Source organism: Cupressus sempervirens, chromosome 1 (assembly GCF_028749045.1).
Source record: "Cupressus sempervirens isolate cs-2001-9-10 chromosome 1, ASM2874904v1, whole genome shotgun sequence".
NCBI classification, from domain to species: domain Eukaryota; kingdom Viridiplantae; phylum Streptophyta; class Pinopsida; order Cupressales; family Cupressaceae; genus Cupressus; species Cupressus sempervirens.
The window spans coordinates 818,938,243-818,962,283 of NC_143118.1; the positions used below are offsets into that span (position 1 = coordinate 818,938,243).

The window sequence follows — 24,041 nt, forward strand, 5'->3', positions numbered from 1 at the left end:
AAGAGAAAATGAACATGGTTGTTAGGGGTGAGGAGATTGGTGATGTTAGTTCTAAGTGACTCTAGCAAAGAGATATAGATGAGTGTCCTTCACACTGCTAGGAATATCTTGCTAGACAATTTAAGGTCCATCAATTGGTTTTTCTATGAGATCAATGACATCAATGAAAGGATGAATTCCCTTGAGACCATAGTTAAAAATTAGAAGGAGAATTATGGAGTTGAGGGTAGTGGAGTGGATATGGGGTCTATGATGAATATTTCTACCCTTCACAGGCTAGAGGCCAAAGTCTTAGACTTGGATGGTAGGGTTTCTAGCATTGAGAATACCCTCAAAGGCATTGTTGATTAGAACTTTATGATCTTGAAATCCTCTAATGAGAACATTAAACTCCTCATCAAAAAGTTGGAGGATAAATTTGAGGATAAGGTCATTGTCAAGATATCAAATGATAAGGAGGAGCATGTTGCTAGCCAGATCTGGGAAAGAAAACCATATCCAACACCAAGAAGATGGCTTTTGTTGCCACTGTGAAGATCAGGAAAATCAAGCAAGAAATTGAAAGGATAGATAAGATCAAGATAGAGGTTATTGAGCTTCTAAAGAATTTTGGCTAGTGAGTCGTTATTGTTTGGAGTTGCTCTTTTTTTGGTTTTTGTCCTTTCATATCCTATCCTTTTGTTACTATCTTTTCTTAGTTGTCTTTTTGTGTTTTGGATGTCCTTGTTCTGTTTTGTCTTGTTTCTCCTTTTGGTTGTAATGCTTTAAATCTTTAGTCCTCTTTTGTACAAGGTTTCAAGGCCCCTTCAAAACCTATTTTCTCTTAATCAAAAATAAAATCATGATAATATTAAGAATATTCATAAAATGACATAATGAGTTTACAAAACATACACACGCATAAAGGGGTTTACTTAATATTTTTTAGTGACAAATTCCACCATAGTCCAAATTACCATGAGACTAACATCAGTAAAAAAAATTAATGAGTTTTCTAGAGGATATGACATAAACAACTAGAATGAAGGATTTACCACTTAATCATGTGGTAGTTTTAAGTGATGGTTATGTTTTGTGCCCACTAAGGTCCAAACTCTCATTAGGCCATTGAGATCGTGGACTTATTCTTTCATTGATCAAATGGTTGAGTCTCAAATTTGTTAAATGGGGACAAGATCCTCCAATTGTGGCCTTATCGATTCAATCTTTGGATCAAAAGTGTTTCATGTGGGGTCAGAGGATGTGTTATGCTAACATCTTTGATCACATTAAGTTTTTTATGAAACACTTACTAGAAAAAACCTAGGATTAATTACAAAAATATATTCTATAAAATTAAATGTATTTAAAATGTGCTAAGTGCTTAGCTTTGATTTTGATACAAAAACCTAAATTCAAGAGTCCATTTCCAATATTCTAAATCTTTATAATATACTTTTTTTTTTGTGAAATCTGATCATGCATGGTCTTAGCTCACTTTCCCAAGTGTGTGAACTTAAAATTCTACATGGGTTTGAACTTAAAGTCATGGAATTTATTTGGTGAAACCTAACAATAACTTGCTTATATCAATTTTAAGTGTTTTGATTTGTTTAAGGACAATTGGTATTTAAAAATAAATTTAAGGATTTTTCTATATTGTAATGATAAGGTTGGGTAAACCTCTAATTGAATTACAACTCTAAACAAATGGTTTATAGATAATAAGAAAGTATGCACTGGACCTAGGAAAACTTGCTTCAACAATTATCTAAGAAATACTACTATTCTCTTAGAAGTGTTTTATTAACAAATCTCTATGATGTTTTAGATGATCACACATTTTTCAAATAAGTGAATAGATGTCTTTTAATACAACCTCCAAGCCCAAACATCAAGAAAACATCAAGTCATATGGATGAAGTAGATGATGAAGGATATTGGAATCACATTCATAGAACCTATTATCATTTACTATGATAACACAAGTATAGTCAACATGTCTAAGAATCCTATTTTGCATTCTAAGACTAAGAACATTGCTATAAAATATCATGTGCTGAAAGAAAAAGTTGCAGAGAAAGAAATTAGATTGGAATACATCAGCACTAAGGAACAAATTGCAGACATTTTCACAAAGGCCTTACCAAAGAATACATTTGAATACCTGAGAGGTATGCTTGGGGTTATGCCCCTACCTAGCTCAGAGTAGAAGATGCAAAAGTGCATCAGTCCAAGGTACACATCACCATTGTTAAACTGGACTGAATGTTGATGCTTCCTTAATGGGGGAGTATCTGTGATGAACAGAGTCAGTCAAGGACTCTTGGTAATAGGTAATTAGTATACAATAGTATCTTTAGATACTTGTATTATTCAATTATATATAACGATTGTAAAGCAACATACTGGATTGTGGTCATGCTAATAGGTTGTTATGTGCTCAATTTTTGTACTACCTTTGACATTGATGTCAATGGGGGAGAGAGTGATATGAAAAACATTAGAATGGGAGAGAGAGTGGTATAAACATTAGAATGGGAGAGAAAGTGATATGAGAAAACAAGAGAACTTGCACTATCGAGGAGTAGTGTTACATGAAGCAAGATTTGATTAATAAAGAAAACTCACTGGTATTCTTGAAACTAGATGTTTTTCATCTATGTTGCCATCAATGCCAAAGGGGGAGATTGTTAGCATGAATGTTGATGCTATGAGAAAATATTGCAGAATAATGTTATGACTTTATTTGTCATTGATGACAACATAGTAAGACTGATAGAGCAACAAACTAAGATCTATGTATTGAGGGCATCACATTGCATATCTTTTCATGTGCAGTTAACAACATATACTATAGCATGTATTTAACATGTGGTCAAGTGTATAGAACCTAAATCGATAGTATACGGAAGATACTAATGATTTATAGAGATCTACAGGGAAACAAAGCATTGGAAAAATAGTCTCTGTTGTATGATCAATACAACACATTGTGTTTGGAATGAAGGGTTGCGTAGTTAAATGGAGGAAGTACACTGACAATTGATGTCATTAACAAGTGCGTAGGTACAAAAGTCACATGTGCGGAAGTTTGGAAACAACTATGAACTGACAACATTAATTAAATGTGCATTCCATTTAATTAAAATATGGAGCCAACTCTAATGAATGTTAACTATATGGAGCCGACTCAAAAGATTAATAATTGAGTATGGTATAAAGGAAAGATGTTTTTCGAGTACTAGAGACCATCATTGTGATCAAGAAGTAGAGAAGACTTGCGAATTGTGAAGTAGAAGAGCAGAGTAATTTGGTAATGTGTGTACGTGACCTTAAGGGTTACTAATGAGTTCCATATCTGTTTGCATGATCTGAAGGTGAAGGAGTCTAACGTACTAGAAAGAGGAAGAAAAAAGAGATTGTTCCACATCTATTATTCTAAAAGGAATAATATCGAGATAAATTGGACAGTGGGTTCGTTGATCTCATCCTAAAGTTGTTTGGACAATGGGTTCAACTACCTTCTACAACTCCTAATAGGGATTCAAAGTCTCCTAATAGGGACTCTTTGTACTAAGCATTGTAACAGACTCCTAACAGAGTCCATCCTCTAACAAGGAATATTCATGTTAGTACATTATTCTGTGGGCATCATTCCCACTGGGGTTTTCCCTCTGATCAAGGGTTTCCTTAGTCAACATATTTGGTGTATGTGTGTATGCGCATTTCTTTATGATTGTTGTTTATTTTGCTTGATAAAGTAAGAATTATTTAAGATTGGTACATAACTAATTCACACCCACCCCCCCAGTTATATTGGTGAACTATTACTTCTAATAGATAATATTAAGAATATTCATAAAAATGACATTATAAGTTTACAAAACATACACATGCATAAAGGGGTTTACTTAATATTTTTTAGTGACAAATCCCACCCTAGTCCAAATTACCATGAGGCTAGCATTAGTCATTTGAAAAAATAATGAGTTTTCTAGATGATATGACATAAACAACTAGAATGAAGGGTTTACCACTTATTCACATGTGTGTTATTTTAAAGTGATGGTTATGTTTTGTGCCCATTAAGGTCCAAACTCTCATTGGACCATTGAGATCGAGGGCTTATTCTTTTGTTGATCAAATGGTTGAGCCTCAACTTTGTTAAATGGGGACAAGATCCTCCAATTGTGGCCTTATCGACTCAATCTCTGGATTAAAAATATTTCATGTGGGGTCAAAGGGTGTGTTATGCTAGCATCAGTGATCATGTTAAGTTTTTTACGGAACGCTTACTGGAAAATAACCTAGGATCAATTACAAAAATATATTTTATAAAATTAAATGTATTTAAAATGTGCTAAGTGCTTAGCTTTGAATTTGATACAAAAACCTAAAATCAGGAGTCCATTTCCAATGATATTTTAAATCTTTATAATATGCATTTTTCTTTTTGTGAAATTTGATCATGCATGGTCTCACCTCACTTTCCCAAGTGTGTGGACTTAATATTTTACATGGGTTTGAACTTAAAGTCATGGAATTTATTTGGTGAAACCTACATTACAATAACTTGCTTACATCAATTTTAAGTGTTTTGATTTGTTTAAGGACAATTGGCATTTAAAAAGAAATTTAAGGATTTTTCAAGATTGTAATGATAAGGTTGGGTAAACCTCTAGTTGAATTACAACTCTAAACAAATGGTTTATAGATAGTAAGAAAGTATGCACTGGACCTAGGACAACTTGCTTCAGTAATTATCTAAGAAATACTCTTATTCTCTTAGACGTGTTTTATTAACAAATCTCTATGATGTTTTAGATGATCACATATTTTTCAAATAAGTGAATATATGTCTTTTAATACAACCTCCAAGCCCAAAAATTAGGAAAATGTCTACTAAATTAGCTCACATGACTGATCACTAAAAAGGTTGGTAAGTAAGAATTTGAATTATACAATTTTAAAAGTTTTGGGATCAAATCCATATTCGTGAAAGTGATTTAGATCAAATCCACGCCTATAAATTTGATTTATATAATGTATCTAGAGATCAATGACCAATCTCTAGAAATTTGTAGTGTCATAAATTGAATCCACAAAAAAAAAACCATTTGTAAACTAGAATTTAAATTTAAAATGCTCTACTTAAATAAGCCTAAAAGCATAAGGAAAATGACATAACTATTGGTGATGTAGAATGGCTACAAATAAGTTCGATGAGGATCAAGTGTTAAGTGCACAAGGCTCTAATATCATAAGGAATGAGGTTGGAATTTGTTAGGATTTAACCACAGACAGAATAAAAGTTACATGCAAACATAACCAATCATAAAATAATAGATCGCACATAAGAGAACACAAGACACCAAGATTTTACGTGGTTCACCCAATCCTTGGGCTATGCCCACCAATAACAAGTCCAATATTATTACGATCTAGTGATTACAACCTTATTACAATTTGTAATCCCTTATAGCTCAATATTGCTGCAAGAACCAATTTTTGCATCACACCTTATGAAAACCCCTAAACCTAAGCTCCTTCTATACAAGAATTTTTACTACTTTAGTGTTACAATTAATAATTACATGTCAGCCCAAAATCTCAATAAAATAAGGCCCAAAAATCCCAAGCCCCAAAGAATTATGAAGTATGTACAATACCATCCTAATCAGTCACCACAAACTAACAGAATTGTGTCTTGATAAATTCATTGGAATGGATACCCTTATGTTCTTGTCTCTTAGCTAAAGAGGCTTTAGCCCATAGATTTGTGTTCTTGTATAGGGAATCTAAAATTACTTTATGAAGGCTCTCATTGTACTGATAGACTTTATGCCCTTATTATGATGTTCATAATTTGAATCTCTCAAACAACATTTATTACAAAAATATTTTCTAATATAAACAACAATAAATAAAAATAATAATTTTATATTTTATATTTTCTTATAGATACTTTGAAAAAAATCCAAAGTGAAAGAAAGATGCAAAATAGTTTTCTTAAAAATAAATTTGTTTAAAAAAAATTATCAAGCCAATATTAATATGCACATTCTTTTTTAACCTAAAATTTACTTTAACCTAACAAATAAACCTCACTAAATAAATAAATAAATTGATAGATTTTACTTTTTAAATTAGGATATTATTATACTCCAAAGGCTTATTATTATTTAAACTGGCCTATCATATGGAGAACCAATTTCCACATAATAATGCCCACAAGCCTAAAAACTCCTACTAATGTGATTCATAGTACAATACAAATCCTGAATTACAAGGTTACAATTTAACTAAAGAGGCTTTAGCCCATAGATTTGTGTTCTTGTATGGGGAATCTAAAATTACTTTATAAAGGCTCTCATTGTACTGATAGACTTTATGCTGTTATTATCATGTTCATAATTTGAACCTCTTAAACAACATTCATTACAAATATATTTTCTAAAATAGACAACAATAAATTTAAAAATATAATTTTATATTTTAAATTTTCTTATATATACTTTGGAAAAAAATCCAAAGTAAAAGAAAGATGCAAAATAGTTTTCTTAAAAATAAATTTGTATAAAAAAAAATTATCAAGCCAATATTAATATGCACCATTCTTTGTTAACCTAAAATTTAGTTTAACCTAACAAATGAACCTCACTAAATAAATAAATAAATTGATAGATTTTACTTTTTAAATTAAGATATTATTATACTCCAAAGGCTTTTTATTATTTAAACTGGCCTATCATACAGAGGACCAGTTTCCACATTAATAACGCCCACAAGCCTAAAAACTCCCACTAACATGATTCATACTACAATACAAAACCTGAATTACAGACTACAATTTTGTAATATGGCAAATATAGAAATCGAAAAACGTTACCAAATTTAAGAGCAATTTGTTAGTCCTTCAATATAGAAAAAGGCTGCTACAATCCTTCAGAGTCAATAAGGCTGCTACGAAAAAAAAAAGATTATCTTCTCTGCACATCCTCCTCCATCCATGGTGGAACAGGACTGTCAACTTTTACAACAGCACTGAGAGCATTCTGGATATAATTTCAAACTTTTTTTCATATGAGGGGTTGAATTTTTTCCATTCTATGTACTCTCCATTTGACTTTCTACCTTCGGGTACAACCTGGGGCACAAATTCAAGTGCCGTATTGAAGAAGACAGAAAAAAGAAAGATTAAAATGTTCTTGTCCGACGCCAACCCACAATCCACACATATGAAAAAGCTGAATGCTTTAGTGCTGTGTAGGGACATGCAATCAGAAAGTTAGCGTTGGACTGATCAAGCAATTTGCGTGGTGGGGAATCCGGGACAAGCTATAAACCAAAAGGAAAAGTAAAAATCATGTATTACCAATGGTCCAAAGAGGGGCCACATTTCTTATATAATCATACCAGAACATGGCATCAATCACAGTCATCATGCAAGCTTTTGATTTTGGAGGGTGGCAATGCTTTTGGTTGTTGTGGATTGGGCTTGAAATATCTCTGGTATTTTATATGCATTATGAAAAGTCGTCCTTGGGGACTGCCATGCCTTCTTTCCAATTGTTTTAAGTCATGGATTTAATGCGAGAACTTGGGTGGTTTTGGTAGGTTATATAGTGCATGAAATTTGTGAGAAAACATTCGATTTTGTAAGTGGCTTGATTGGTTTTCAAGAGGGATTTCCAAGAGAGACATCAACCTTCAAATTTGATCCTCTGTAGGCTGAGCTAGAATTATGCATGAGCAGAGCTAGTTATTGCAGTTTTCTTTTGCTGAGAAAAAAGGTGCATTGGTAATAGCCCTTCACATTGGAGTAAATAAGTCTGCCCTTCAAATTTGATCCCTCAACTATGTGGTATTCAATGCAATTCTACAGCTATTGATCCCTCAAATATGTGGTATTCAATGCAACTCTGCAACTATTGGGTCTTGAGCTGAAGATTGGAGCTTTGAAGCGTTAAAAGTCTCAACTGGTGAAGAACGAACTCACAAATTCTACTATCAAATGTCCACTGCGGTAAGCTGTAGCCTACGATTTTGTATTTTTTTGTTTGTGTTGAGCCTATGGTTATGTCAGGCTATTTTTTCACTCAAAATGCTCAACCTCTGAAGTGAACACTTGAGGTAATTTGTAGCTTTTAATTTCTTACTATTTAGTTGTGATATGTTCTTATCTGGTTAAACCTCAAAGAGTGCTGTGCTTTAAATGAAAACAATGCTCATAATGTTTAAGTATTTACTTGATAGATGATTGATATTGTATATGCATTTTGTGTTGCTTTATAGAGCAGGTAAAGCTAGCTCCATTGCTATTAGTTTTGGACTGTCTTTATGCTGATATTTATGTTGGACTCACCACCAATGTTTTTTTTTGGGATTAGTGACGCGGCTTAATTGCCTTTTGTGTTCTATAAGTCATGTGGTTGTATCGAATGACAAACACGACGGCTAACAAGTGCTATTAGAGCTTGGTCACAGGGTCGAATCTCCTCGAGTAACATTGAGGGAGGATTGTTAGATTCACCACCAATGTTTTCCTTTGGAATTCGGGACGTGGCTTAACTGCCTCGTGTGTTCTATAAGTCGTATTGTTGTGTCAGACGTTAAAACACAACGGCTAACAATTTCCTCCTGGGATTACACAATCCACAGTTAGCACACTTCACTACTATGGGGGGAATGCAATGTTTCTTCACTTTCATAGGCGCAAGTCTTATTATAAGCGTAACAGCTCTGGATAAGTCAGTTCAGTACACAGATTATGGGCAGCATATTTTTGTAAAGGTAAAATCCACGTACATTCTTGTTCACGCACATACACAAGGAAACTGGATATCTGGTTTCAAAAGTACACTATTTGGAATGTGGATCTTTGACATTGCAAACTCCAATTTTTTTAACCCTTGTCAATCTGCTATCTTCCTATATTATTTGCTTTATAACATGTAAAACTCTTCTTGCAGAAATCGCTTACATATGAGAAGGCACATGGATTCCTCCTTTGGGCATCAATGGGATTTCTAATGCCAATAGCCATAATAGTGATTCGGATGTCCAGGGCTGCTAAACAGCAGGGCTCTGCAAGAAAGCTTGAGGTTCTATTCTATATCCATGTTGGTCTACAGGTAGAAAGCTGCAATCTTATACTTTTCCTCAATCACTGTCCCCAATTTTTCATCTTCCATTTCATATCGTCTAATTTTGATCCTTATTGTGCAATCAGAGCTTAGCATTCGTTCTAGCAACGGCTGGTGCCATCATATCTCTGGTCCAATTCAATAACAAGTTCTACCATACCCATCGAAGGCTGGGCCTCTGCCTCTACATCATTGTCTGGCTTCAGCCTATTGTGGGTTTCCTGAGACCTCAAAGGTAAATTAGGTTATTTTCATATTTTAGTATCTTTGTTCTATTGCTTGAAAAGAAGTAATGAGCCGAAGTCTAGATTAATTATTATGGGTTGAAATTAATTACCATTATGTGTTAAACTTGAGTAAACTAGAACTTAAGACCTCTCACATAAAAGACTCACAAACTACCGTTGTGTTGTGTTGTAGACTCTTGCCTATTCTTACATGAAATATTAGCCATATTATATCATGATAATAGTTTTCTCAGCAACTCATCTTTCTCAAAATATTTTGCTTGTTATTCCAAGTCTACTATGATCGAAGGATGTTACTCTATATGAAACTCTCAGTTGTTTGTATGCAAAGTTCCAGTAGAGTGATCTCCTTTGCTGTCTGTATGCTTTCTTGCATGAAAATCTTGAGTTATCAAGTAGCTTTTAACCTCATATTATGTTCTAATACTATTCCATTCATTGAAGATTTGAGTTTGAACTCCATTTCACAGCTGTCCTAATTTTCTTTATGTTTTTCTAATAAAAAGACCTATATAATTTATTTTTCTTCATGTGGTTTTGATCTTCTTTTTGATGAATTTAACTTGACGAAACACAAATATATGAGATATATAGATAATATCATCACTTTTCACTCTGTATTAACATTCAAATTTTGTAGCCTTGGATGTTCTTTTAACAATTTGTTCAATTTATATGAGTCTGCAAAGAGAGATCATAATATGAAGCTGTTATCTTCTTGTTAGTAAAACTTTAAACTATAATATTATCTATTTCAACCTACTTTTTAATATCTTGATGATCAACTTTCTATTCCATTGTGTTGTATTCATATGCTTTTGATTAGATGAAAACAGATTTTGAAAGAGTCCTCAAACCTGTTACGAAATAGAACTAAGGATAGAAACAAGTATTGTATGCATATGTTATTGTCCTCAGTTCACTGACTTTGCCCTGTAAGTTTATTTCAAGGAATTTAAAGTAACATGATAAAAATTGCCAAAGCAATCTCTTATTTCGATTCAGGAATATCAAAGTAACAAGATACAGAATTACTAAAGCAATCTCTTGTTTCTATTCTTAGGGACCATTATTTAACCTATCATGTTTACCACTTTTTAGATAGCATACTAGTAATCTAGACTACAATTTTGCATTGAGGTTGTATTCTTTGGAGCCTCTCTTATCAACTTCCCTGTCTCCTGAGTTTGTTTACCCAGTATTTCTTTCTTTTTAAGAAAAATATTCAATTTACATTACATAAGAAGATACATTTGACAGAAAGATTAGTCTCTATTTTTTCTTTTGTCTTTTTGAAACTTGGCATTAATATCTGATCAGTGTGTTTTAGCTTTCTTGAATGAATATAGTAAGTGTAGAAGAAAATGTTTGTATAGGTCTGATACAATAGTTTACATACATAATAGTTGAAAAGAGACACTAAGACGGAAAGGAAAAGTTTCATTGACTGACTTTTAATTTGAAATTCAGGGGCATGCAAGGGAGATGTGTATGGTACTTTGTACACTGGATATTAGGAACCGGAGGAGTAATACTGGGGATTGTGAATACTTATGTTGGGTTTCATTCGTACGAACTCATGAGCTTAACAAGCTTAAGGACACTCAACATTCTGTTTTCCATTGAGGTATCTGTGATAGTAGCTTTTTATTTGATACAAGACAGATGGGATTACCTTATTCAACAAGGAATTATGAAACCCATGCCTGTAACACCTGCTGTAATGCATTCTCAACAAGAGCAGCAAATCTCAATTTCATCTTCTGAGAGCCAAGTTACTTCTCTAGAATGTGGGAACCTCTTGAAAGAGGTGGACATTCCGAAATAAAGCTTACTGGTCAAGAGCATAATTTTTTATTGTTCCATCTAGCATGTTCCCATGCGTTAAATAGGTGATATTTTCATCTTATCTAATTTATTTTGCAATATGAAAAATTTTAGATTCAAAATGGTGTTTGTAATTTGCTTCAGTATGGTTTGACACTACACGGCAAAATTGAACATTGTTTTGCAAATAATTATACAATTTTCATTTGGCAAATATTTATGATCTTTATCCTGTATTTACCTATGGACCTCCAATATAAAAACAATGTGATGTATAATGTGCTTTAAGGAGACTAGGAAAATGGGTGTCTTAGAGTTTGAAGATTAACAAATACAAATCAATGCCATCATAAAAATATGACCGTCCTTATAGGCAATTTCTCATTCAGACACTCTCCTGAATCTGCAAGCTAATTTCTGAACAATACTTTGTTCCTGCACTTTACAGTTAGCAAAAGATGCATAGACACAGCAGATAGAAAAGAATACTGTGTATGCATTATTCTATACTCCCTGGCTCTTAGTATTTTGTTTGCATATGACACTTGCACATCATGCTGTCATCCTCCACATACAAGAGCTCATGGAGCTGTACAAAGGTCTTTGTACTTTTGCCTTTTGTGAATCAAACATTTTTATCGGTGCTTAATTATATTTTTCTTCTTTTGTCTTGATGATCATGTTAGAATGGTCAGGGTTGTCGTTCCACCAAAAGATGAACCTGTCAATGTTCGATACAATCAATAGTCTTATAGAATTACAGGGGGTGGTTAAGCCATGTCGCAAATCCTACGAGGGACACTGGTCCACTACCAACAATCCCCCTCCCAGCATCACTCACTGCAGCCTGCGTGGATTCGAACTTGTGACCAAGCTCCAATATCGTTTGTTAGAATGATGAGAGTTGCTGTTGCACTAAATGATCGACTTGTTATTGTCTTATAGAACCACAAGAGGTGGTTAACCCATGTCACAAAACCTGTAAGAAACGCTGGCCCACTGCCAACAAACAGATCACATAGTGTGATCTGATAGTTGATTAAAAGCTCTTATACAATCATAAATCCAGAAGCATAGCAAGAATATCTATATGAATTGTAGAAATCTGCCAACGCACACTTTTACTGAGCAAACTCAAAGGGTAGTATGCTGAAGGTTTAATTTGAATAGAGAATTGAAGTTTGAGTCTTCAAAGAATTCGATCATTTTTTTAGTGGTTCGATTTCCTCATCTACAATAACAGAAATCAATTAGAACAATTCTGTCTTACTAAAACTTCAATTTTGAAGCTACAGTAATAACAATAAAAAAGATGTCCAAAGTTTTAGGGCCCTCTGAAAACTTTCTTCTAATGTATAACTCTGTTGAAAAGCATCCATTATAATAAAAAGAATCAATATACTAAAATTTAAAACAAAACAACTATTAAAAAACAAAATAAAATTCATGGTCAATTTCTAATCCAGGAAATCATTCCTCTTCTAATATAATCCAACAGTAACAGTAAATTATAACTAAAGAGTTTAAATATCTTACATGGCTCAGAAAAAGCATTATAACAAATTATAGTCTTCCAAATGCCTACTCCTATCAAATATTTTCTAGCAGTACTCTAAATTTTGTCGACATCACTCTCAATACTTGAAGGAAAGGGCAATGGACGTGTCACCAACTTCCAGTTGGTCAAGGTCAAGTTGGCTACCTATGTGATGATCATCATGTGGTTGGTGAATACAGAAAGACTGCAATCAGCAAGATACTTGATCACAGCACTTGAGTTGGTGGTAACAAAAGTGAATTGATGTAAGACAACAAGGCGATCCGATAGAAGAAAGCAAATTTAATGAGGAAAAGAGCTACTTAAGCGATTAATTAATAATTTGAATAAATAAAGTTTTTCTTTTGGTTATGTTTAGAAACTTTGTTGCATACTGTATGAAAAACCCACCTACAGCTAGCATCTGTAGATCTATCAACAAAATAACCAAATTTAGCACGTAATGATCCAACAATAGTATAAAGCAAAAAGATTACAATGATCTAAAAGTCACCAATAAACTCTAAACATCATCCATTCAGATCATTCTCTGACAAAGAAAAACCTCTATAGTAAGGCTACACAGCTAAATTGCTGTTAGGTTAAGGTGTGCCTCGAGCTATTTTTTATATCATCAATAATGATTAAATTTTTCAATAGTAATTTAATAGTAATTTTATATCGAGTTAAGAAGAGAGGATTAAGTAGTTGGCTGCACACATTCTCATAGTTATTATAGTATTTGTTGACTTAATATCTAATATTTCTGACACTATTATATCAGTAGTTATGATTTAAAGTTTTTGGTGTTAATGATGACTATCTATAATTGAATGAAATGTATTGCTTGGATCTAAAAAGTGAAAATCATATGATGCCACATAGTGCACTAATGAAACATGACTTAGTACACAAGTTTCTGTCTCATTTGTTTTGGAAATATTTTTGGACACCTTGACAAAAAGTAAGTTGATGGGGTATTGTATTTGATGATGTGAACCTAAAAACTTAGTTATAAGCAACGGACTTGTCAAATAAACTGTTGAGAAGTCTAAAGTTAAGATGCTTGATTACTCGATCATCTCCCATCAAATTATAAATACTTATTTTATTTTAATTAACTAAATAAATTATTTATCTTTGACTCTTTTTAATTAGATAAAACAATTTATTCAGAACTATAAATAAAAAGAGTTTTAAAAAAAACTTACAAAATTAACTTTGACTATTGAACAAAATGATATTTAAGAATAACCCTCTAAGAACCAACCTTTTCATTTAAATCCTTGAATCCAATGCAATGTCTGACGCTTAAGCCGAAGCAGGTCACATATCTGGTCTCCAACAGGTGAATTTAATATCTGCACAACTGCATAATGGAAGATGAAAGTAATCACAGCTCACATTTGTTTTTTTTAAGCTTGGAGGTCCAAATATCACAATAGTATAATATCCTTACCATTTTTGAAATTCTATACAAGAAAAAGAAAATATACCTTCAAAGCAAGATAAACAATGGAATGGTTAAAAAGGATGATATATTCAATATTGTCACACAGTAAGGTTTATCAATTATCCTGAACTTTTCAATTTCTGTAAAGAGAACATTTTTGCCATGATGCACCCATATAAAAATGACCATTTTAGTTTAAGAATGTGAGACCAGTAACATTCCTAAACCTTACATCATATTTTTTGGGTTCATAGATATCCCGCAAGTCCTTCAAGGAATACCAAGTGCAGTTTCTAGGAGCAAGCAGGTCATAATTTTTTTGGAGAGAATGTTTTAAAAACCCTAGCCAAAAAACCATATTTCGGTTATCGATGCGAAGTGTTTGTCATTTTAGACATGAGAAGGATGAGAAAGCTCACCCCCAAGACTAAGACGAGCAAGCTCAAGTTGATACTAAGCATGGAGCATGTTTTGTCTCAGCCCGTCTCAAAGACCATTTTAAGTAGTGAGCTTTTTAAAGTATCATCCTTTTACCCTATATATATATCGAATTTATTAAGATCTCACATGTAAGAAGATTAAGGAAAAATATTGTTATACAAAATCAAATTGAATCATTGTTTATTTTCCCAGACTCTGGTGGATTCTAATTGCAGTATAATAATGATGAAATTCATAACAAGTTATGTCCTCTCTTTGAAGGCAGAGAACTCTCCGGCATTGTCAAGCACCGCTTTTCCATACCTATTTTCTTGTCAAAGCATTTTCAATGATGTTTGAGCTAGCTAAAGCAAGCGAAGGGGCAAATTTCTGTCATTTTATATATAGTTCGATATAATTGTTTTTAAAATGAAATAATTACTTATTTTAATTAATTTATAAAGAGAATGTACATTTAAATCAAATTAATAGTGGCAGGAATAGTCATTCTATGAAAGTTACATGGGTGAAGCTCAGAAGTGAGGGTACCAAGGGCCAAGTCTTGAAACATAAGCACCATAAAACTATATGGGCTTAGTCCAAAAAGAGACATGCAGCATAAAACTATATGGGCTTAGTCCAAAAAGAGACATGGTCAAGCAACCAAAGTCGTAGCTGAAGGAGGTGGAGGGTCTAGAATCTGGGTCATTCTTCCTTCCCAATCCTATCTCATGATTTGGTTCAAGGTCAAGCAATGCTTACCCATTAGCATTCTCCTCTTTAGCCTTCTTAGCTAGAGCCAACTTGGGGAAGCCTTTGGAAGATGAAGGTCAACCCGAATCACTACTTGAAATTGGTCAACCAAGTGGGGTGAAGTAGCACCTATGGCCAAAGGCCATGCAGGCGGAGATCCACAATGGCATAGAGGAACAAAATAGCTATGAGGCAATACTCAACAATGGCGTGAGTGGCGGCGAGGAGGTTGAGAACGAGAAGAGTTGGTATGTTGCCAAGAAGAACTCTAGCCTTGACGACAATCATGAGAAGTGGAATGACCATAAAAAACAATAGCTTTTGGGGAAATCTGGTCATCATAAACAAAGCATTTTCCAAATGTTGCAATAATTCATGTAAGTGGATCACCTCATGGGCCACCTTATTTTCTTGGATCTGTATCAGTAACATATGCAAGCTTTAGCAAAATACATTATAATCAATTAAAGTGTTAAAAACAATCATTGTGTTAAAGCTTTAGACAAGAAGAATGTTAGAAAGTCAAGAATGGAAGACTATTGGTGGTAAAGTAGGAACGTCTGGTAAAACCAATGTAATGATTAAAGACCCATCAACAAACATCCCTACTACATATAGAAAATCATTATGTTAAAGCTTTAGACAGGAAGAATGCTAGAAAGTCAAGAATGGAAGACTATTGGTGGTGAAGTAGGAACATCTGGTAAAACCAATGTAATGATTAAAGACCCATCAACAAACATCCTTGCTATATATAGAAGGGAAGGGTGAAGAGAAAGTAAACTAGATCAGTGGCTAAAGAAACAAAGAGTAAACTTGAAAGAAGAAGAGGTTAAGGTTCTTCTACTAAGAAGGAAACTCCTAGGAAGAAAAAGAGTGACAACAATCAAGTTGAAGAGGAAGGAGAGGAAAGGAAAAAGTCAGATAGGGAAGCCTCATAATTGAAGAAGAGGTGTGACAAAGAAAACCCCTACATTGATGACATTGTGAAAGGTGTTATGGACACTAGTGGACTAGCATCAGTTGGAAGAAGATACAAGCAAGGAAGCGACGAGGACAAGAAGAAGAGTGAAGGTTCAATCATACATCATCTTCATAAGTTCATTAGAGCACCTCTAGAGATACATTATTTCTCCCTAATGAATTATATAAACTAATAGATTCCACATGGACTTTGGCCCTACAGTTAGACATGGAAATCATAGAGAAAGCATTGATGGATGCGTAACTTGATTTAAGCCCTAATAATGCTAAAGATATAGTTGAATCTCACAAGAAGTAGTTTGGAGTAAGGAATAGAGCTACACAAATTCTAATTGAGGATTCCAAAGTTTGCATAATGAAAGAATTGAGATGTGGAAGGGTATTTAAAAGACTAAGGAAGCTACAACACAAGTTGAGAAGGATCAATCTATGCCTGTTGAGGTAGATGACACATTTACTATTGAAAGTATGATTGGAATGTTGCTCAAGATGTTCCTAAATAGGCATAGGATATTCAAGGACTAAGTGTGGAGTTTCCACCAATCGATGGAGTTGAGGTCAAAGTTGTTAACATAACTAGTCAAAAGAACTCTCCCTCACCATCCCGTAAGGAATAGAAAAATGAAGAAATCCCTAAGAATAAGGAAGATAAGACTACAAAAAGATAGCAAGAGGCCAATTAGAAAAAAGATAGAAGAAAAATACCACATAAAGAGGAATTTAAGTCTTGAAACAAGTGTGAAGAAAAGGCACAAAATGGTGCAAATAGTTGTAGAAGAAGAAGGCATAATTCTTAGATTGGTAAATATTTCCACGATGAAAGCTAAGGAATTGTTTGAATATTCAGAACAATTATTGAGGAAAGCCATAAGAGACAAGTTGAGACTAAAGAAGAAAAAGGAAAGAGTCTTAAGGAAAGCTAGAAATATTCTGGCTGAATTAGTTCCTGATACAACTTAAAATGAAGGAGATTGAGTAATTGATCAAATGAATACTTTGATCAAGACCATTTTAGATCAAGGCCCATACCTATAGACAAAAACAATGAACATTGTTGAAAAAAATCTTGAGAAGCAAATGATAGGTAAATTGGCAAACAAGGTTGTTGCGGATAAAAAAAATTGATAGATCTAGTTAAGGAAATCAAGTCATTAGTGATTGAGGTAGGGAAAATATTCACAAAAGTATCAAAATATTTAGAAATAGTCAAGGATTTCAAGCAACAAAGAAGTGAAGCACAAAAGGAGTTGGAGAGCCTAAGTGGTCAACTTGATCTCATTTCAAGCTCAACCACCATATATAGTGGACAATTAAAAAAAACTACTACACAAGATGAAGAAACTCCAACATGAGAAAGATGGGAGAATGATGAGTATACTTAGTTACAGTCACATCTCCCCTACCATCGAGATTATGCAGAAAAATGTAAAAAATGAAGAATAAATAATTGTCCCATAGACAAGATGGATGAGACATTCACTAGGTTGCATGAGAAGATTATTGCTTTGATCCACTTGAAGAGGTCTTGGGAGAGACATCTTTAGAGGAAGCAAATACAAACTTCAAGGTAATCTTTGACAAGTTGTAAATATCTTATTGTACAGACTTATAGTATTGTACCTTAAGTTGGGATTGTCGTGAAAGGGAGAGAAATAAGCTAAGTGGGGGTATATCCATCTTATAGGGAGAAATAAGCTAAGGAGTATATGAGAATACAAATCATGAGTATATGGAGTGCAAGTATATAAGTGAATGAAGAAAGGAGCATTGTTTATTTTGAGTTGAGAAGTTTTCCATCAATATCTAAGGGGGAGATTGTTGACATTATGATGGAATGATTGGTGGTAATCATAAGAAAACACTTGTTTGTTTATCATTGAAGGAAACTATTGGTGGCATCTAAGTTGGAATAGCTAAGTACTATGATCGGTAAAGACAAAATGAAGACAAGACATGGTCAATGAGGATGAACTTGTGATCAATGATGTCGCAAAAATGTCAAGTCCAACAGAGTGGTTAACAACTTAAATAACACTTTGGTAGAAATCATGGTATTTGTCTAATTGTGCGGTACAATCATGTGCATAGTACCATTATGGTCAAAACTCAATATAGTTACAACCACAACCAAATTTGTTGATCTGTAAGAAAGACTGGTTTGTTACAATTATCAAGATATATAAGAACAGTTGAGTTCTTGTAGATAGTTAGAAGATCCTATAATTATGAGTGGTACAATATGCGTGATTGTATTGGGTGGTGTGATGATAAAGATTGGAGATTATGGTAATGATGATGTAGCCTCGAGCTATTTTTTCTACCATCAATAATGATTAAAATTGTCAACAGTAATTTTATGTCTAGTTAAGAAGAGAGGATTGAGTAGTTGGTTGCACACATTCTAATAGTTATTATAGTATTTGTTGATTTAATATCTAATATTTAATTATATCAATAGTTATGATTTAAAGTTTTTGGTGTTAATGTTGACTATCTATAATTGAATGAAATGTATTACTTGTATCTAAAAAGTGAAAATAATATGATGCCACATAGTGCACTAATGAAACATGACTTAGTACACAAGTTTCTATCTCATTTATTTTGGAAATATTTTTGGACACCTTGACAAAAAGTATGTTGATGGGGTATTGTATTTGATGATGGGAACCTGAAACCTTAGTTATAAGCAAGGGACTTGTCAAATAAACTATTGAGAAGCCCGAAGTTAAGATGCTTGATTACTCAATCATCTCCCATCAAATAATAAATACTTAGCTTATTTTAATTAGCTAAATAAATTATTTATCTTTGACTCTTTTTAATTAGATAAAACAATTTATTCAGAACTATAAATGAAAAAAGAGTTTCAAAAGAACCCTTAAAAAATTAATTTTGACTATTGAACAAAATGATATTTAAGAATAATCCTCTAAGAACCAAACTTTTCATTTAAATCCTTGAATCAATGCAATGTCTAACACTTACGCTAAAGCAAGTCACATATCTGATCTCCAACAGGTGAATACAATATCTACACAACTGCATTATGGAAGATGAGAGTAATCATAGCTCACATTTGTTTTTGTTTTTTAGTTTGGAGGTCCAAATATCACAATAGTATAATATCCTTCCCATTTTTGAAATTCTACACAAGACAAAAAAAATATACCTTCAAAGCAAGATAAACAATGGAATGGTTAAAAAGGATGATATATTCCATATTGTCACACAACAAGGTTTATTGATTATCCTGAACTTTTCAATTTTTGTAACTAGAGAACTTTTTTGCCATGATGCACCCATATAATGTTGAGAACATGTGTCTCAACCTTGCAATCTTCTTTTGGAAAATTTCAAAATTTGTTTGTGGAAGTTTTCCACTTGTTTATATCTTGGAAAAGAGTGTATAAAATAGAAAAAGGTGCCATGTCCATAGTAGAATATAGGAGGACCATTTTTAGAGCATACTTAGCTTGTTTTATGACTTCTATGGGGGTCTAGACTAAGAGACAAAATTATGGACGGGATTACTATTTTAACCTGATTGTTTTTCTATATTGGAAATGTAAATGTCAAAAATGGGTAACATGTGTCATGGTAGTTTTGCCCATGGTTTTGTAAAACCACAAGTGGTTTCCAGGTTGTAAAATCACTATAAAAGGAGGGCTTGGGGAGGTGTTTGAGTAATTGAGTTTAGTTTGCAAGACTGGTGCTAGAAGGAGTCTCTCCAAGTTTGAGTTGTGGTGATGCGCTCCTGTAACAACTTGCATTGCAAGTGTATTGTAATCATCTTGGTTTGATAATACATTTTGTAGGTTTTGGAGGGTGGGGAATTTCTCCTAGAAGGGTTTCCCCATGGTAATCACTATGTTATGTGTTCATTGTTATTCTAATTATGTTATTATGCATTTCTTGAAATCTTTGCAATAGTTAGTTGAATTTGCATAATTTTCCTTTCAAAGATTAGTGTAGGAAGCAATTTTGCACACCTTTTCTTCCTTACAAGTGGTATCAGAGCCTGGCCAGTTTTGGTTCAATTTGTTGGGTACAGGATTTTTTGAGCTAATCAAGGTTTGAGTAGGAGCTTGTGCAAAGTATTTCATTTCTTGGTTGCAGGATTGAAAAGATGGCAAGCATGTCAGTGAGAATTGATGTTGAAAAGTTTTTTGGCACAAAATTTGAGATGTGGAAGCTAAAGATGGAAGATCTATTGATTGATTAGGATCTATAGGATGCAATTGATGAGAAAAAGTTGAGGCCCACAGATCTGACTTTAGCTGCACAATATGATGTGATAGACAAAAAAAGCTAAAGGTCTCATCAGATTGTGTCTTGCACACTCGATTTTGATTAATGTCCATGAAGAACCTACCACAAAGAAGCTTTGGAAAAATCTAAGTGAGATCTATCAAGAGAAATCACTTGCGAACAAGATTTTCTTGAGGAGGAAGTTGTATTCCTTGAGAATGGAAGAAGGTGGACAAATTTTTGAGCATCTAGAAAGCTTTAATATGTTGGTGACTTAGTTGACCTCAGTAGGGGTGCCAATGGATGAAGAAGAAAGGTGTCAAATCTTGCTATCTTCGTTGCTAGACTCATGGGATAGTCTTGCGATGGTTATAGGGAGCACTTCAATTGTCTTGAAGATGGAGGACATTGTTGGTTCTCTACTTTCTAAGGAGATGAGAAGGAAGGTCTCTCTGAATGGCAAAGAGGCTTTGAGTGTTCATGGAAGACCAAAAGAAAGAGGTAAGAATGAAAAGCAGCATGGCCATTCTAAGTCTAAAAATAAGGGGAGATCAAAATCTTCTGGTAAGTCCAAGGCAATCTGCTGGAATTGTGACAAACCTGGACACTTTCGAAAGGACTACAAAGAGGAGAAGAAAAAGAAGAAGAAGAAGAAGCAAGATTCTAATTTTGAGTCCGAGAAGGAAGATAGAGATGCTTTCATTGCAGCCTTGGCCACTCATGTAGGTGAAAATGCATGGTTAATAAACTCAGGTGCATCTTTCCACATGACTCCTAATAGAAACTGGTTTAGTGAGTATGAAAATTTTGATGGTGGTAAGGTGTATTTGGGTGATAACTTAGTACTTGATATTATTGGTCGTGGAAGTATTCATGTAAAATTTTTTGATGGTAGAATTAGAAGATTTGATGGTGTCTTGCGTATCCCTAAACTAGCAAGGAATTTGTTATCCATTAGTAAGCTAATAGATGTGGGTGTGCATGTATAGTTTTTTGAAGTAGGTGTAAAAATGGTGAGAGGTGCTATGGTAATAGCAAGAGGAAGCAGATTGGGTACATTGTACTAGCTTGATGCATGCACAGTCGAGTGCAATAGTACTTATGATAAGATTGTGAAATAGACTACTTAGTTGGAGAAGGAGAAGATTTCTCTTTCAACAGATGGTTGTGGTTTATGGGTACCTAATGGTGTTTTGTCTACCAAATCAAAGTTGCCTACAGAGAAGACCATGTTATGGCACTAGAGACTCAGCCACATAGGTGAGAAGGGTCTACATACCTTGGAAAATAAGAACCTTGTTGATGGGTTGAATGACTACAATCTTGAATTTTATTTTTGTGAGCATTGTATCTATGGTAAACAAAACCACATTAAGTTTTACTCAAGTTCTCATAAGTTTTCATGTATTTTGGATCTAATCCATTCAAATGTATTTGGTCCAGTTGATGTTCCTTCGATTGGTAGATCAGTTTATTATGTTTCTTTCATTGATGATTTTAGTAGAAGAACATGGGTTTATTTTCTTAGGAGTAAAGCTGAAGTTTTCAGTTGTTTCAAAGAATTTAAAGCAATGGTTGAATTGCAGACTAGAAAGAAGATAAAATGTTTGAGAACTGATAATGGTGGTGAATTTTGCTCCAATTATTTTGACACATTTTTTAAAGATTGTGGTATTAAAAGAGAGAAGACAACTCAGTATTCTCCACAACAGAATTGAGTTGCAGAAAGAATGAACAAGACCCTAATGGAGAAGGCTAGGAGTATGTTGAGTGCTACTGGACTAGAATAAAAGTTTTGGGCTGAAGCTGTAGCCACTGCCTACTACCTAATAAACAGATCTCCTACATCAGCTCTTGTTGATAAGATGCCAATGGAAGTGTGGTCAGGCCACAAGCCTTCACTTAGATATCTGAGAGTGTTTGGTTATGAGGCATATGCTCATGTGCCAAAGGAGAAGCAGAAAAAATTGGACAAAAAAGTTGTCAAATGTATCTTCATCGAATATAGTTATGGTGTAAAAGGATACAAGATTTGGGATCTTGTTGCATAAAAGGTATTTTATTCTAGAAGTGTTATTTTTAGAGAAACTAAGCCTTCTTCTATTATAGTGTAGCTAGAACAAATAAAAGAAAAGAAAGATGTGATTCAACTTCCTGCTACACTTGAGAAAGTTGAATTGAGGCCCTTAGAAAGATGAGATGTTGAAGAGAGCTCTACAAATTCTAAATCATTAGAGGAAGAGGGAGAACCTAATCATGAACTTGAACCTCCTAAACCTAAACCATATCTTGTTAAAAGATCTACTAGACAAAGGAAACCACCTGAAAGGTATGGGTATTCTCCTGATGATTGGAGATGCATATTTGCATTGAATGCTAATATTGATGAACTAAGATCTGTACAAGAGGCTCTTGGTATGAATGTTTTAGAGTCTTGGAAAATAGCCATGGATGAAGAAATGCTAGCTCTTAAGAGGAATCAAACATGGGACTTTGTACCATTTCCTGAAGGACGAAAGCCTATTGGTTGTAAATGGGTGTTCAAAAGGAAGATGGGTTCAGATGGAAGCATTGAGAAGTATAAAGCACGCTTGGTTGCAAAAGGTTACTCTCAGGTTGAGGGAGTAGATTATGGTGAGATTTTTTCTCCAATAGCCAAAGTGACATCCATTAGATTTTTTCTTTCTATTGTAGTAGCTTATGATCTAAAGATCGAGCAAATGGATGTGAAAACTGCTTTCCTTCATGGAGATTTGGAAAAAGAAATTTACATGTCACGGCCAAAGCACTATGTGGTGAAAGGTAAAAGTCATTTGGTCTGTAAATTGAAGAAATCCATGTATGGTTTAAAACAAAGTCCTAGGATGTGGTACCAGAAGTTTGATACATATGTGTTGAGTTTGGGATTTGTGTGATCTAAATCTGATCACTATATATATTTCAAATCTGATGGTGATGGTTTCCTGATTATTGCCTTGTATGTCAATGACATGTTGTTTATTGGCAAAGGAAAATGTTTGATTGCAGAGTTAAAATCTCAACTCTCGATAAAGTTTGAAATTAAAGATCTTGATGTAGCTAGGCACATTTTGGGAATGGAGATTATAAGAGATAGACAAAACAGAAAGCTTTTGCTAGGCCAGAGTAATTATGTTGGTACTATTTTGAAAAGGTTTAATATGTAGGATTCAAGACCATTAAGTGTTCTTGTTACTACGGGAACAAAGCTTTCTAGCTCACAGTGTCCCACATCCCCATTAGAGAAGGAAGAGATGAGTTGAGTACCATATTAGAGTGTTGTTGAAAGTTTGATGTATGCTATGGTCTATACAAGACCAAAGTACTTTCCTGTTATATGTCTAATCTAGGAAGAGCACATTGGGATGCAGCAAAAAGAGTTTTCAAATACTTGCGGGTTACCTCATAGTGCTCAATATGTT

The 24,041-nt window shown here is 33.8% G+C and overlaps 1 protein-coding gene across 3 annotated transcripts; it reads left to right on the forward strand.

Moving 5' to 3' along the window:
* Nucleotides 1–7,416: 7,416 nt before the first annotated feature.
* LOC149580387 (cytochrome b561 domain-containing protein At2g30890-like) lies at nt 7,417–11,325 on the forward strand. Of its 3 annotated transcripts, none has more exons than XM_089790520.1 (5): nt 7,635–8,008; nt 8,470–8,775; nt 8,955–9,116; nt 9,215–9,363; nt 10,847–11,325. In XM_089790520.1, the coding sequence occupies exons 2-5, from the start codon at nt 8,662–8,664 to the stop codon at nt 11,202–11,204; spliced, it is 783 nt and encodes a 260-aa protein (XP_089646646.1). In that variant the 5' UTR covers nt 7,635–8,008; nt 8,470–8,661; the 3' UTR covers nt 11,205–11,325. The 3 variants fall into 3 exon arrangements, with proteins under 3 accessions (XP_089646653.1, XP_089646646.1, XP_089646637.1); XM_089790511.1 differs by having other exon boundaries at nt 7,851–8,008; nt 8,644–8,775; XM_089790527.1 differs by lacking the exon at nt 8,470–8,775 and having other exon boundaries at nt 7,417–8,008.
* The last annotated feature ends 12,716 nt before the right edge of the window (nt 11,326–24,041 follow it).